Consider the following 13,830-nt stretch of genomic DNA (forward strand, 5'->3'; position numbering starts at 1 on the left):
CTAGAACATTGTATAAATGAAATAATACAATATGTATTATTTGTGTAAGGCTACTTTCAAGTAGCATAATATTTTTGAGGATTATCCATGCTACTACATTATCTGCAGTTCATTACATATTCCACTGAATATATCCAACTGTTTTCTTTTAGAGAACCCATTCTACTACTGATGTACTCCTGAGCTTTTTGCAGTTTTAGGATATTTTGAATTAAGCTTGAATAAAGTTGCTGAATATTCTCATATAAGTATCTTGTGGACATATGTTTTCACGTTTCTTGGGTAAATACCAAAGGGTGGAATTTCAGGGTCTTTGGATAAATGTATATTTAGCTTAATGGGAAACTGTCAGATCTTTTCTCTAAGTGGCTGTAGCATTTTACATTCTCACAAATTTGTACAAGGATTCCAGTACTCTACTTAGTAACATCTGCTGCCATCAGACCGTTTCATTTTAGCCAATCAGACGAGCTAATAATGTTGAGAACATTTTTGTGTCTTTATTAGCCATTTATGTATCTTCCTGTGTAAAGTGTCTGTTCAGATCTTTTGGTCATTTTTGATTGAATACTTTTATTATTGACTTGTAGGCATTCTTTACGTAACTTGGACAACAGTTCTTTGTCACACATTTTGTAAATATTTTCTCTGTGATTTAACTATTCATTTTCGTACTGATAGCTTCTGATGAACAGATGTTTTAATGATGATAAAATCTAATTCACCAATTTTCATTTTTTTATAGTTCTTACTTCTATGTCCTATCCATAAAATCTTCATTTACCATCAAGTCATGAAGATATTTTGTTACGTTTCTTCTAGTAGTTTTATAATTTTATCCTTTGCATTTAGGTTATGATTTATCCTAAATTAATTCTCATGTATGGTGTGAGGCAGAAGTTGAGGTATATTTTTCTACATGGGTATTCAGTTGTTCTAGCACAATTTGTTGAAAGACTTTCTTTTTCTCATTGGATTGTTTTGGTGTCTTTGTCAAAAGTCAATTGATTATATAAGTAGGGTCATTTATCAGGCTATCTTGTTCCATTCATCTTCGTTGATCCATATGCCAGCACTATACTGATTTGATTACTGCATAAATCTTAGATGATGTTTAAAATGCCATCTTTTGGATTGTTTGAATACTTTTTAAAGAGTTATCTTTTAAATTATGTATTAGCTTTTTAGCTACATGTTTCTGTATTTAATTTTTTAGTAGTTGCTCTAGAAATTATACTATACTACTTAATTTATTGGTTTAAATATTCTACCATGTCACATAAAATACAAATATAGTGTAACCAAATGAATCCATTTATCCACCTCTCCAACCTTTAGACTCTAATTGTCATGTTACATTGACACACTTTATAAGCCCTACAAAATAATAATGCTTGCTTTAAATAAGCATGTGAGTTTTAAAAAATTTAAAAGAAAAGGAGTCTTTTATATTTACTCATATTTGTCACTTATGGTGCATTTTATTCTTTCCCGAGGATGCTGGGGCTCCATTCAGTTTTTTTCAATGTTTATCTCTCTCTTTAAATTGAATAATTTCTATTGATTTATTTTAAAATTCACTGATTCTTTTTTCTGTAAATGCAATATGCTATAAAAGTCCATCCAGTGAAATTTTATTTCAGACACCATATTTTTCAATTCTTGAATTTCTCACTTTTTAATAGTTGCTTACTCAGATTTTCTTTTTATTCCTTACTAGCATATTTTCCTTTATATCCTTGAGCACTGTTATGATAGCTAATTTGAAATCCTGGCCAGCTAATTATATCATCTGAGTCAACCAGTCTCTATTCTTTTGGTTATGAGTAATTTTGGATTGTATACTAAACATTGTGGGTGTTATGTTACAGAGACTCTGGATTCTTATGTTCTTGCAAAGAGTATTTATTTTTTCTTGTATTGTTTTAACAAGGAGTTAATCTAGCTAAACTTCAAGTGTTAAATCTGTTTCCCGTATGGTAGGTGACAGCTAAAATATCAATTACTTTAGTTTCAGATGGACTATTTAGCATCTTCCTTGAGAACATTATTTCAGGGATAAGCCTGAGATTTGCTAAGAGTTTATATGCAAAATTTGAGCTCTGTTTCTCTGGCTTTCACTTCTCTGGGATATCCCTTTACTTCTCAGAGAGTGAGGTTGCCTTGATCTCTATCCTCTAGTCTACAATTTTCTATCAGATTTTTAGCTTCTTTGCATGGAGCAAACTGTGTCCTGCTCTCAGTCCGATATCCTTAAAAAGAAAAAATTCACTCACTGCCATGCATTTCTTTCAACATTAAAAACAAAAAACAAAAAACAAACAAAAAAAACCTTTAATGGGCTATTTTTTAGAGCAGTTTTAGGTTCACAGGAAATTTGAGCAGAAAGTATGGAGAATTCCCATATCCCCCTCTCTCCACACACGCAAATCCTCCCTAACAATGGACACCCTTCAGGAGAGTAGTACTTGTTACAATTGATGAATCAACATTATTATTACTACCCAAAATTTATAGTTTACATTAGGGTTCATTCTTTGTGTTGTACATTCTATGAACTTTGACAAATGTATAATGACATGTCTCCACTACTGTAGTATTATACAGATTAGTTTCACTGCCCTAAAAATCTTCTTTTCTCTTCTCATTTATCCTCTGCCTGGAACTCGTGGCAACCACTGATTGTTTAACTATTCCATAGTTTTATCTTTTCCAGAACTTCATAGTTGGAATAATATAGTATGTAGCCTTTTCAAATGGGCATCTTTCACTTAGTATGTCTTCTTTTAATTTTTGATACTCCCTCCATTATGTGTTTGGTTTGGGTCACTCTTTACTATCTTTAGGTAGCTATTTTTCTAGAATTTATAGTTGCTATCTATAAGAAGGCTGACCTAGTATGAGCTACTCACTCATTAAGAGAAGAGGAGTTTTAAAAACATAAATTAGTAGTTTTAACAGTAATGAACAGACTTCTGGCCATAGTTCAAGATAGATGTATCACAGCTTATCTTAGATAAACCTATAATAATTAAATTTCAGAGTTGAAATAGATCTTAATGGTCATCTACTCTACCAAGTGATAACAAAGTTAATCCTAATTCCCATCAAATAAAATGAAATACCATTATTTTATTACTTATGATGTACCATTTACCAAAAAGGGACAATTATATTCTAAATATATGTAACAAACCTGTCAAGGCTGTTTCACTTATAGATTTAATTTGTAGAAAAATTTCTCCTTTCAATGAAGTCCAGTTTTGGTAATTATCATACACTTCATTTTTAATACTGGTGAGCTCCCTTTTAGTAAAAGTAAGTAATGAAAGAGTCTTATTCCAGAAATATTTGTACTCTGACAATCTTTGACTGAAAATTAAAAAAAAAAGAAAAATAGGATTTTAAAAAATAGTAAGCATAATAAACTTCTCCAAAAATAGTTTTAGAGTGACCATATAATCTACTGTCTAATTGGAGACAATTTTGAAAGCAGAAGGTGGTATTCATATTATGCTGAAACAACAAATAAACTAGGAATATCTCAGGTAAACTGAAGTGTATGGTCACTCTAACTCATTTCCATTTTGCCATTATTTTAACTACAAAGAAAGACAGCTAACTACCTTCATACACATTTATTCTATTAATCCTTTTATATTCAACAGTAAGCATTTAGTGGAGAAAATTAGGTCAGAGCAATTTAGTCTTAGATCCTAAATGAGAATCTTAACGTCTTATACAGCATTTGTCCCGCATACCATGGTTATATAGGCAGTGAAAAATCTGGGGTAATAATAAGTAAAACAATTCAAAGTGACTGATCCAGTGCATTTGCTTCATAAAATCTGACAGCTCAAAGTAATCACATTTTTATCATCTCAGTGATTTTATTCTGGTTTTAATTATCTTAATAATCAAATAAAATACAGACACAGATTTGAGAGCAGCAAAAAGGTGATGACTGAAGCCATGAGAGTATGTCAATATTTGTATCCCTGAGTATAAGGCAGAGGTTATATCTATCTTGCTCATCACAGTCTCTCTAGCATCTAGCACAGTGCCTACTGCATAATATGTTTTCAACAAATATTGAACGAAAGAGTAAATAAAATAAATTCCTCCTCAGTTGGAGAAATGGAAAAATAAGAAGTGCTAGGGATAACACATTGGACAACACAAACATTTAAGCGACTGAAACTAAAAAGAATCCCTCAGAGGAGACTAGGGGGAACTCATCAGTGAGTCAGAAGATAAGCCAAAAGAATAATGTCAGAAAAGCCAGGGGATATGAATATTTTAAGAAAAATGTAGTGATCAGTGTTTAAGTCTGCAGAAACGGGCTGAATAGAGTCCACTGTATCTGGGAGGCCTTTGGTAATTAGTAATTAGTAATTTGATGATCAGTAATGCCACATAAATTCTTAGCATTGTCAAATTTGGGGAAATTCTTATTAAACTTTTCTCATACATAAGATTTTGTCATTTCAAGTTTTCTTGGAAAGCGATTAAATTGTCTTTGAAATAATGAAACTCATGGGTCAATTTATCTTAGATGGTCTGCCTGAAGTAGTGTATTATGATTTGCATGTTACATTCAATGATGTTAGTCATATCTGTAAAATCAGTGTAAACTTAAATCTTTCTCCAATGTATCTGAATAATTAACTCCCTTACATTAGATTATCAAATAACCCAAGAACTTTAAAAAATTATCTTTCTATTAATAAATTTGCTTTGATGTAATCAAAGAAGTTGTTACAGCTTGCTTCTTTAGGCCACAATAATTTCTATTGCTTAATTTGCTTATAAATGCTTTTATTTAATTTTAAAAATCTATATATATCCAAATTAATGTAATTTCTTGCTTGTTTCATTAAAGCATTCTAAAGTATCTTTCCAAACGGCAATTATAATGGTGTACTCCTACGTCAACTTTCCCTTACTCAGATCCTCCAAATGCCTGTGACTACTCCAATGGTATACTTACAACAGAAGAATCACAAAAAATAATTAATTTTTTAAAAAGTGAGCGAGAGGAAAAACCTGAGTAGAAAGAGAATTTTTAACCAAATTACAACTCAATCATCTTGCTTTCACCAGAAGCCTTCTCAGAACCTTGGAAGGAAGTCCTAAGTGAGAGACTCTGAAACTTAAGCATCATCTGGTTCACAATAAATTTGCCTCTATTGGTAACCTTAACCTTCTCTGTGAAATAAGAGGCAAGAAAAACGGCTGCTAAGAGATGAATAGCACCAAGGAGCCTAAGCAGAATATTGAGGATTCCTCACTAAGGATTTAGTGTTTAACAACCTGGAAGTAGGCATGAAGGCCAAAGGATTTAAGGGTAAATACAACTAAATGAATAGAGGTAAAAGGACTTGGAGTGTTGGTAAACTCCTCTATGTAGAAAATCCTAAAGACACACACACACACACACACACACACACAAATACTAGAATTAATAAACAAATTCATCAAGGTCACTGGATACACAATACATACGCAAAAATTAATTTTATTTCTGTATATTAACAATGACCAATCCCCAAGATAAAATTAACAGTCCCATTCATAATAACATAAAAAGATAAAACACTTAGAAATAAATTGTAATAAAAGAAGTTAAAGAAAACAAAATATTTTTGAGAGGGCTAAAGATCTCCATGGAAAAACATACCACATTCATGAATCGAAAGATACAAAAATTTTAAGGTAGAAATTCTCCCCAAATTGATCTATAGATTCAATACTATACCTATCAAAGTCCCAGCAGGCTACTTCACAGAAATTTACCAGCTGATCCTAAAATTCATTATGGAGGGCCCAGAATAGCAAAAACAATTTTGAAAACAAAAAAGGAAGTTAGAAGAATTATATTTCTTGATTTTAAAATTTATTAAAAACCTAGTATTTAAGAGAGTGTGGCACTGACATAAGACATAGATTAATGGAATAGAATAGAAAATCCAAAAATAATCCCTTACATTTATGGTGAATTTATTTTAGGCAAAGATGCCAAGGCAATTCAATAAGGAAAAAAAAAATGGCCTCTAACAAACAGTGCTGGAACAATTGAATATCCATAAGAAATAGGATGAATTTAGATCCTTACCTCATATCATACACAAAAGTTAGCTGAAATAGATCATAGATCTAAAGAAGAGCTAAAACTATAAAACTCTTAGAAGAAAATACAGGAGAAAATCCTTGTGACAGGCTTAGACAGAGTTCTTACATACATCAGCAAAAGCACAATCTATAAAACAGATAAATTATATTTCATCAAAAATAACTTTTGCTTTTCAAAAAACATTATTAAGAAAATAAACAGATAAGCCACTGGGAGAAAATATTTGCAAATCATATTTCATATAAAGGACTTATATCCAGAATACAGAAAGAACTCTTACAATCACATAAGAAAATAAACCCATTAAAAATTCGCAAAATATTTGAGTAGATGTTTCACTAATAAGATATACAAATGATTAACAAGCAAATGAAAAGATACTCAATATCATTAGTAATTTGGGAAACACAAATCAAAGCCACAATGAGATACTATTTTACACCCACTAGAATGACTACAACAAAACAGACAGACAATAGTAAGTGTTGACAAAAACATGGAGAAACCAGAATCCTCATTCATGGTGTGGGAATGTAAAATGTGCAGCCTCTTTGGAAAACAGGTTGGCAGTTAAAAAAATTAAATATCGATTTACTGGGCACGGTGGCTCATGCCTGTAATCCCAGCACTTTTGGGAGGCCGAGGTAGGCAGATCACGAGGTCAGGAGATTGAGACCATCCTGGCTAACACAGTGAAACCCCATCTCTACTAAAAATACAAAAAATTAGCTGGGCTTGGTGGCAGGCACCTGTAGTCCCAGCTACTCAGGAGGCTGAAGCAGGAGAATGGCATGAACCAGGGAGGCGGAGGTTGCAGCGAGCCAAGATTGTGCCACTGCACTCCAGCCTGGGTGACAAAGCAAGACCCCGACTCAAAAAAAAGAAAAAATTAAATATAGATTAATCATATGACCTAGTGATTCCACACTTAGGTATCTACTCCAAAGAACTGAAAACATATCCACACAAAGACTTGTATATGAATGTTTACAGCAGCATTATTCATAAGCACCAACAAGTGGAAACAATCCAAATATCCATCAACTGGTAAATGGATAAATAAAATGTGGTATATCCATACAGTGGAATACTATTCAGCAATAAAAAGGAACAAAAGTATGGATAAGTGTCACAACATGAATGAACCTCAAAAACATAATTAGTAAAAGCCAGATGTAAAGACCACATATTGTATGATTCTATATATCTGAAATGTCCAGAAAAGTGTAAATCTATAGAAAGAGAAAGGTTAGTTGCCTGGTGAGCTGGAGGTGAGCACAGAGATTGATTGAAGATGGCATGAGGGTCTGGAGGGTCTTTTTTGGAATGAGTCAAGTGTTCTAATACTGGATATGGTTGCCAATCTAATAGCTAATATTTGGTGGCACCACTCTGTAGGTTTATTAAAAATAAATTGCCTCCTTATGATAGGTGAATTTTGTGGTGTGCAAATTGTATCTCAATGAGTATGTTTTTAAAAAGGTATGGGGTAATAAACTTGGGATCAAGGATAGAAAACAAAGTAAAGCCAAAATATGGTTGGGAAAATAAGAAAAAATACTAGCATCCTTAATTAGACTGAAGAAGTGAAGTGAAAGTGAAAGAGCTGCAAGAGAAATTTTTGGAGTTGACATTGAAAATTCTAGAGATGACAAGGTCTAGCTTTACAAATAAGAAAAATTAAAGGATAAATACTCTTTATTTCAAATAATTTTAAAAAGATTCAAAATAATCCTCTAAAAGTAAATACTGATAGAATATTTCAAATATGGTCTGATTTGGAATATTGAACCTAAACACAACTTTGTGAGGTGAAGTATATCTATATTTCATTCAGGTTTTTAATAGCTACTTTATAGGCCTTCTACAATTAATTTGCATTTTCAAAAAACACTTTATTCTGAGTAACAGATGTGCTGAGCCAACCAATGTGCCAACTAATATGCTGAGCCCTTGCAAGACACAGGCTGGAAGTGATGTCACGGAAAACACAGAACATGAAAGAATACTTTGCTGAAGGCAAGTGATTAAGCCCAATTGTAATTAAACAAATGAGAGAAGAATTTAAAAACAGCAATGGACCCCGAAACATAGTTCACTGATCTACTGAAAGTTCCTTTTAGGCTCCATAAATAAAGATGATTATATCTGAGTAGAAAGCTCATGTTTCTTGCCCTTACCTCTTTTTCTTTTCATCCCATGTTTTGGCCCATGAATCCTTTACCTCTTCAAGAGAGAAGATTATAAGCTCCTTTTCTTTATCCAGAGCAATCACTAAGTTTTATGGCCTAATATTTTTAAAATAATCAATAATCTAGCTTAAAATCAGCTTTCACTAATGCAACAAAAGTCAATGAACTCTAGAAATTTGGTTTGATTTTATTTTTAACAGTATGCCTTTTTCTATGGAATGCATTATGTCTACCAGTGAGAATATAAAAACAATAATTATTTCTATTCATCTATTACAAACTGTAATTTGTACTAAGTGTCTAGTTGACTAGTTACTTCCAAAATTGTTTTTAGTATATACTATTTTTATATAAGTCAGATCCCAGACTCCTAATTTGTGATCTTTTAGCTAAAAATGAGCAAAAATCACAGATCTATGAAAACATGTGAACAAAATAAGCTGTTAAAAGTATAACTCAAAATGATGACAAAATTAGAATACAGAATAAAAATAACACTCTATTTATATGTCTACGTTTCTTCAAAAATTTAAAATACTGAAGATAACATGCAAAAATGAAAATAATTAAGATCAAGTGTATCCGTCCCATAATATCCTGAAGCAGCAATAATTATTTGATCTAGTCCCAATCCAGCCTTTAAAGGTCAATCTTACCATCCATGAAGGCTCTAGTGGATAAATCAGATGAGCCTTCTACAGCAGATGTGGGTCAAAGCTATTACAGAAGCCAAAAGTGAATACTGATAGTCCTGATTAAAATACAAAAGTTGAGGTCACCTGAATGGCATTACCCTGTTGGTTCAACACCAGATTTCTAGGAAAGGATCAAGGGGATTTCTGATGATAAAAATGGTCACTTGTTTTGTGAGTGGATTTCATTCATGGATTCATTCAAAAATTATGTATTGAGCATCAGTTATGTGCAAAGCATTTATAAAAGGTAGATGTTCAATAGGTTATTATCAGATAATGAATTAAAAATTATTGGCCCACAGAATTTTTTTCAGAAAATTCCTGGTAATAATTATTAGATAAAAAGCAAAAACTTATCATTCAAAACATTCACCCAGCATACTTTTTTAGTCATCCAGAACCTGTGTCATTTGCTGGGTTGAATTAACTCATTGCTTTCCCTTTTCTAAGAGCTAAAAGTTATTCAATTCAAAAAGGAATTATTCTTTCTCATAAACATTCTCAAAATATTCAATTCAATTTTTAGGAAAGAAAATGTACTTCCTAGTTTCTTTAGAATGCTGGATTTTATCGTTAGGTATTATAAACCCTCCAAAGATTATATAAAAGCAGAATTGACATGCTTTACACTAGAGATTTCTGAATTTAAGGACTATGTTAATATTATTTAGGAAGTTTTCCTATTCTACTACTTTTCTTGTCACTGGACTATCACTCAGAGGATCAACTACACCAAGAAATATTGGTGAAGAGGGGAATTAGTTACTGTGCTTTCATTCTAAATGACACCCACAAAATAAGAACAATAACAAGGCACTAATAGAACAAGGTATATGTCTAATTTAAATTTAATTAGCAACACTATTCATTGAGATAATGGTTTAAAAAAGAAAAAAGAAAACGTAATGCTGTTTCACTTTTTTCAATCACACCAGATATAGAAACCATATTACTGGCCGGGCGCGGTGGCTCACACCTGTAATCCCAGCACTTTGGGAGGCTGAGGCAGGTGGATCACAAGGTCAGGAGATCGAGACCATCCTGGCCAACATGATGAAACCCCGTCTCTATTAAAAGTACAAAAAATTAGCCGGGTGTGGTGGCAGGCACCTGTAGTCCCAGCTACTTGGGAGGCTGAGGCAGGAGAATGGTGTGAATCCGGGAGGTGGAGCTTGCAGTGAGAGGTCAAGCCACTGCACTCCAGCCTGGGCGACAGAGCAAGACTCCATCTCAAAAAAAAAAAAAAGAAAAGAAACCATATTACTAAAATATGTTTGGCTATTTACAAAGTTAGTATTAAGCATATCTTTTCAATCTTTATAATTTTCAGTTCTTTAATCTTACCTGAAGATGTATGATTGTCTATATTTAATTTTTAACTCATCTTGCAAATGACTCAGTTGTTTCTCTACTTTCTGAAATTCATTTTGTTGATTTTTTAACTGCATGCCTACATTGTAAATTCTAAAAATATAAACAAACATCCCTTAAGTATTCTCTCCTATGGATGTACTATTTTTAAGTTACCATTTAAATATACTTACTTTTAATAAAAAGGAGTAGAAGAAGAAACTATGTCTCTTATATATGCTATATGAATGTACAGAAAAAATATAGAGAGACCAAATCTTGGGAACTAAACCCTGGGGAGGAGAGTGGAATTTATGGGCAGGGGGGAAAAGTAAAGAATATTGAAGACAGGCAGAACTTTCCTCTATATTCTTTTGTATTGTTCAACTGTTTACAATGAACATAAATATTAATCACAACATAACTAAAATATTAATTTAATTTTCACTTAAAGTAATACAGGTTCAAATTTAAAATGTCAAATATTACTGTCTTAGTCCATTCTGTGTTGCTATAAAAGAATACCTGAGGCTGGGTAATTTATAAAGAAAGAAAGGTTTACTTTGCTCATGATTCTGTTGACTGAAAAATTCAAGATTGGATAGCTGCATCCAGTGAGGGCCTCATGTTTCTTCCACTTATGGCAGAAAGTGGAAGGGGGCATGTGCAAAGAGATCACATGGTGAGAAAGGGAGCAAGAGAGAAAAAAAATCAAGGAAGCCAAATTCTTTTTTTTGTGTGTGGCTTTTGGTAAGAAGTCATTCGGAAGAATATGAGTTAACTTTTGGTATAATGAATGAATGAAAACTTAGGTTCAAAATTAAAACTGTAAGTATATAAGCATGAAAAGTAAAATTTACATGAGGAAAAAGATGCCTGACATTTTATCCACATGGTAACACTAACTCACAATGTCCAAAGAATAATATGGTAACGTTACAAACTTGATCTAATACATCATGGCAATGGGATGTTTAGCTTAATTAATTAAAAAGACAGTAAGATGTGTTAGCATGTAGTTGCTACAAACAGTTATTAATCTATTTCTAAGATAAATGTACAGAAATACTGGTTGCCAAGAAAACACATTTTTTATCACATATTATCAATTGAAAATGAACTGAGGCATTACATTCAGCTGTGAATAACAAGAAATGCTAGAAATTTCCTGATAAAGAGAAGGTGCTTCTTCCCACATGAAAGTCTTGGGTGAGACCAGTTACCGCACAATCCAGCAGAGGAATAAGCTCCCACCTAATTGGTTTTTATGGCAGCATAGTAGCTGTCTGCCTGAATCAAGAACGAGGTCACTATCAGTAGGAACAACAATGCTCGTAATACAAAGGAGACCTTAAACCAACTCAATCTATAGATTAGGGGAATTGAGCATCAGAGAATATTTCCAGCCATGACAATGTGAATTAGTTCTCTAGTAAACACTTAATAATTGCTGGGGGGAAAAAGCAATGAAAGGATGTATCTTTAATGTGGAGCATCTGGGGACATCTCTGGAGATCTACAACTCTGACAAAAGGAAAGTCAAGTGAATTGGAGGGACTCTTAATTTGCAAGCCAAAGAATAAGGACAATGGGCTGAAAGCTGGTGGCCATGCACCTCTTCCCCTGTATTTTAACAACCTGCTAACTTGGGAACTAATCCATTCTTGCCAGAGCAAAAACTCCATTCACTCACAAGGGAGGGGATTAATCTATTCATGAAGAATCTGCCCCTATGACCCAAACACCTCCGACGAAGCCAAAGCCATACCACCCAATGACGCTGTATTGAGGCCCAAATTTCATCGTGAGTTTTGGCGAAGACAAACCACATCCAAACTGTAACAATGACTAAAAGAGTTATAAAAAAAAATAGTAATCATGTGCCTCTACTCTAATTCCCACCGCCAAAGGCAACCACGTTTAATGTTTTTTTCCGTTTCTCCTAGCATTGATCTCCATATTACTGTATCACTCATATTACTAACATGTTTACACTGATATTTCCTAATATTTAATTTTATATATTATTTAGTGTATTTAGTGATACATATCAGTTAAGATCTAGTTGTGCTACATATAATTGACACCTGAATATAATGGCATAAATATATATATATAATCTCACATAAAGCAAATGCATTGGTAATCAGTTCAGTGCTAATATCACAGCTTTATAGTGTTATTAGGGCCTCATATCCTTCCAACTCTCTAGTCTACCATCTTTGGTATCTGTACTTTATTGTCATAGTCCATGATGGTGGTGAAAGCTTCAATCATTACATTCCCATTCCAGGCTAGGTAGAGGAGAATAATGGCCTACTCCATCCCTTTTAAGTCAATCTCCTTAAAGTACCACTGAATACTTCTACTGAACTTAGATATATGGCCATACTTAGCTGTACATGCAGCTGGAAAGTGTCGTCCTTTAAAGATTAGCGCCCAGATATATTCTGCTACTTACAAGGCAAAATAAATGTTGAGGTAGGTAGTTAATAAGAATTGACCCTCCTACGCATATCTACATGCTCTTCTCTTAATCCTCCCAATATAGTTAAATCAGTACTTTTTATTAAATTATATTTAGTAGTTATATTGTTATTCACTTGTGAGCCACATATAATGCCATGATTATATTTCTTTCTTGTACAACTTTCTGTTGTCTCTGGAATTAAAAATTGTCTCCTTTTCTTCTTTCGTAGTTTTCTGGGTACCATCATTTTATTCTTCTTCCATCTTTGATGGAGAGGTAATTCTTCTCCCGACACCTTCAGACACAACAGATAATCTTTCCAAATCATTTCTTTTCCAGGAGGTAGCCTTCCTGGAGCTTTCCATTCCCCTGCTGTAGTCTGGTTTATGCTCTGGTTTGACTACACAACTGTCATCATAAGACTTCCCTTCTCCATCACTTCAGGAACTGTCCTCATCTCTCTTTCATGTCAATTCTCCTATACCCTGGTTCTGAAGTTTTCTTCCTCTTGGTTTACTCCTTGGAGCAAATCGTCCAGAAATTTCCTATGCATTGGAAGTAAATTTGCGACTCTGGATGTCTGAATACGTTATTTTATCTCACACAGAACAGTTTGACTGAATAGAAAATCATATATTTGAAAAAATATTCACCAGAAAATTAGGATACCATTCCATAGTTTCCTAATTTCCAGTGATGCTGCTGAGAAATCCAATGACATTCTCAATTCTATTTCTTTGTGTGATGTATGGTGGGCCCCCCCACCTTCTCCCTGCTTCAGAAGCTTTTTCTGAAATAAAATTTTTTACTTTTCACTTGGGATTCTTCAATTTGATCACAATGTATCATCACGTTAATCTTTTGTCATTCTCTGTGCTGAGCACTTGGTGAGTACTTCCTTTAGAAACTGATTTCTTTGGTTTTCAGAAATTTACCCTAGGGAGAATGATGCTTTCCAATCAAATTTCTGTTTCTGTCTGGAACATCTTT

At 33.2% G+C, this 13,830-nt stretch overlaps 1 protein-coding gene across 6 annotated transcripts in view; it reads right to left on the minus strand.

Moving 5' to 3' along the window:
• Nucleotides 1-13,830, minus strand: part of LEKR1 (leucine, glutamate and lysine rich 1) — a 226,432-nt gene that overhangs the window by 123,182 nt on the left and 89,420 nt on the right. For 5 of the 6 annotated variants that reach the window (XM_031663631.1, XM_031663630.1, XM_031663627.1 and 2 more), the window contains one exon: nt 3,197-3,372. In XM_031663631.1, the coding sequence (XP_031519491.1) occupies nt 3,197-3,372 (176 nt within the window). Of the gene's footprint in view, nt 1-3,196; nt 3,373-10,364; nt 10,485-13,830 lie in introns of all 6 variants that reach the window. The other variant, XM_031663632.1, reaches the window with a different exon arrangement.

Source organism: Papio anubis, chromosome 2, assembly GCF_008728515.1.
Source record: "Papio anubis isolate 15944 chromosome 2, Panubis1.0, whole genome shotgun sequence".
Lineage (NCBI taxonomy): Eukaryota > Metazoa > Chordata > Mammalia > Primates > Cercopithecidae > Papio > Papio anubis.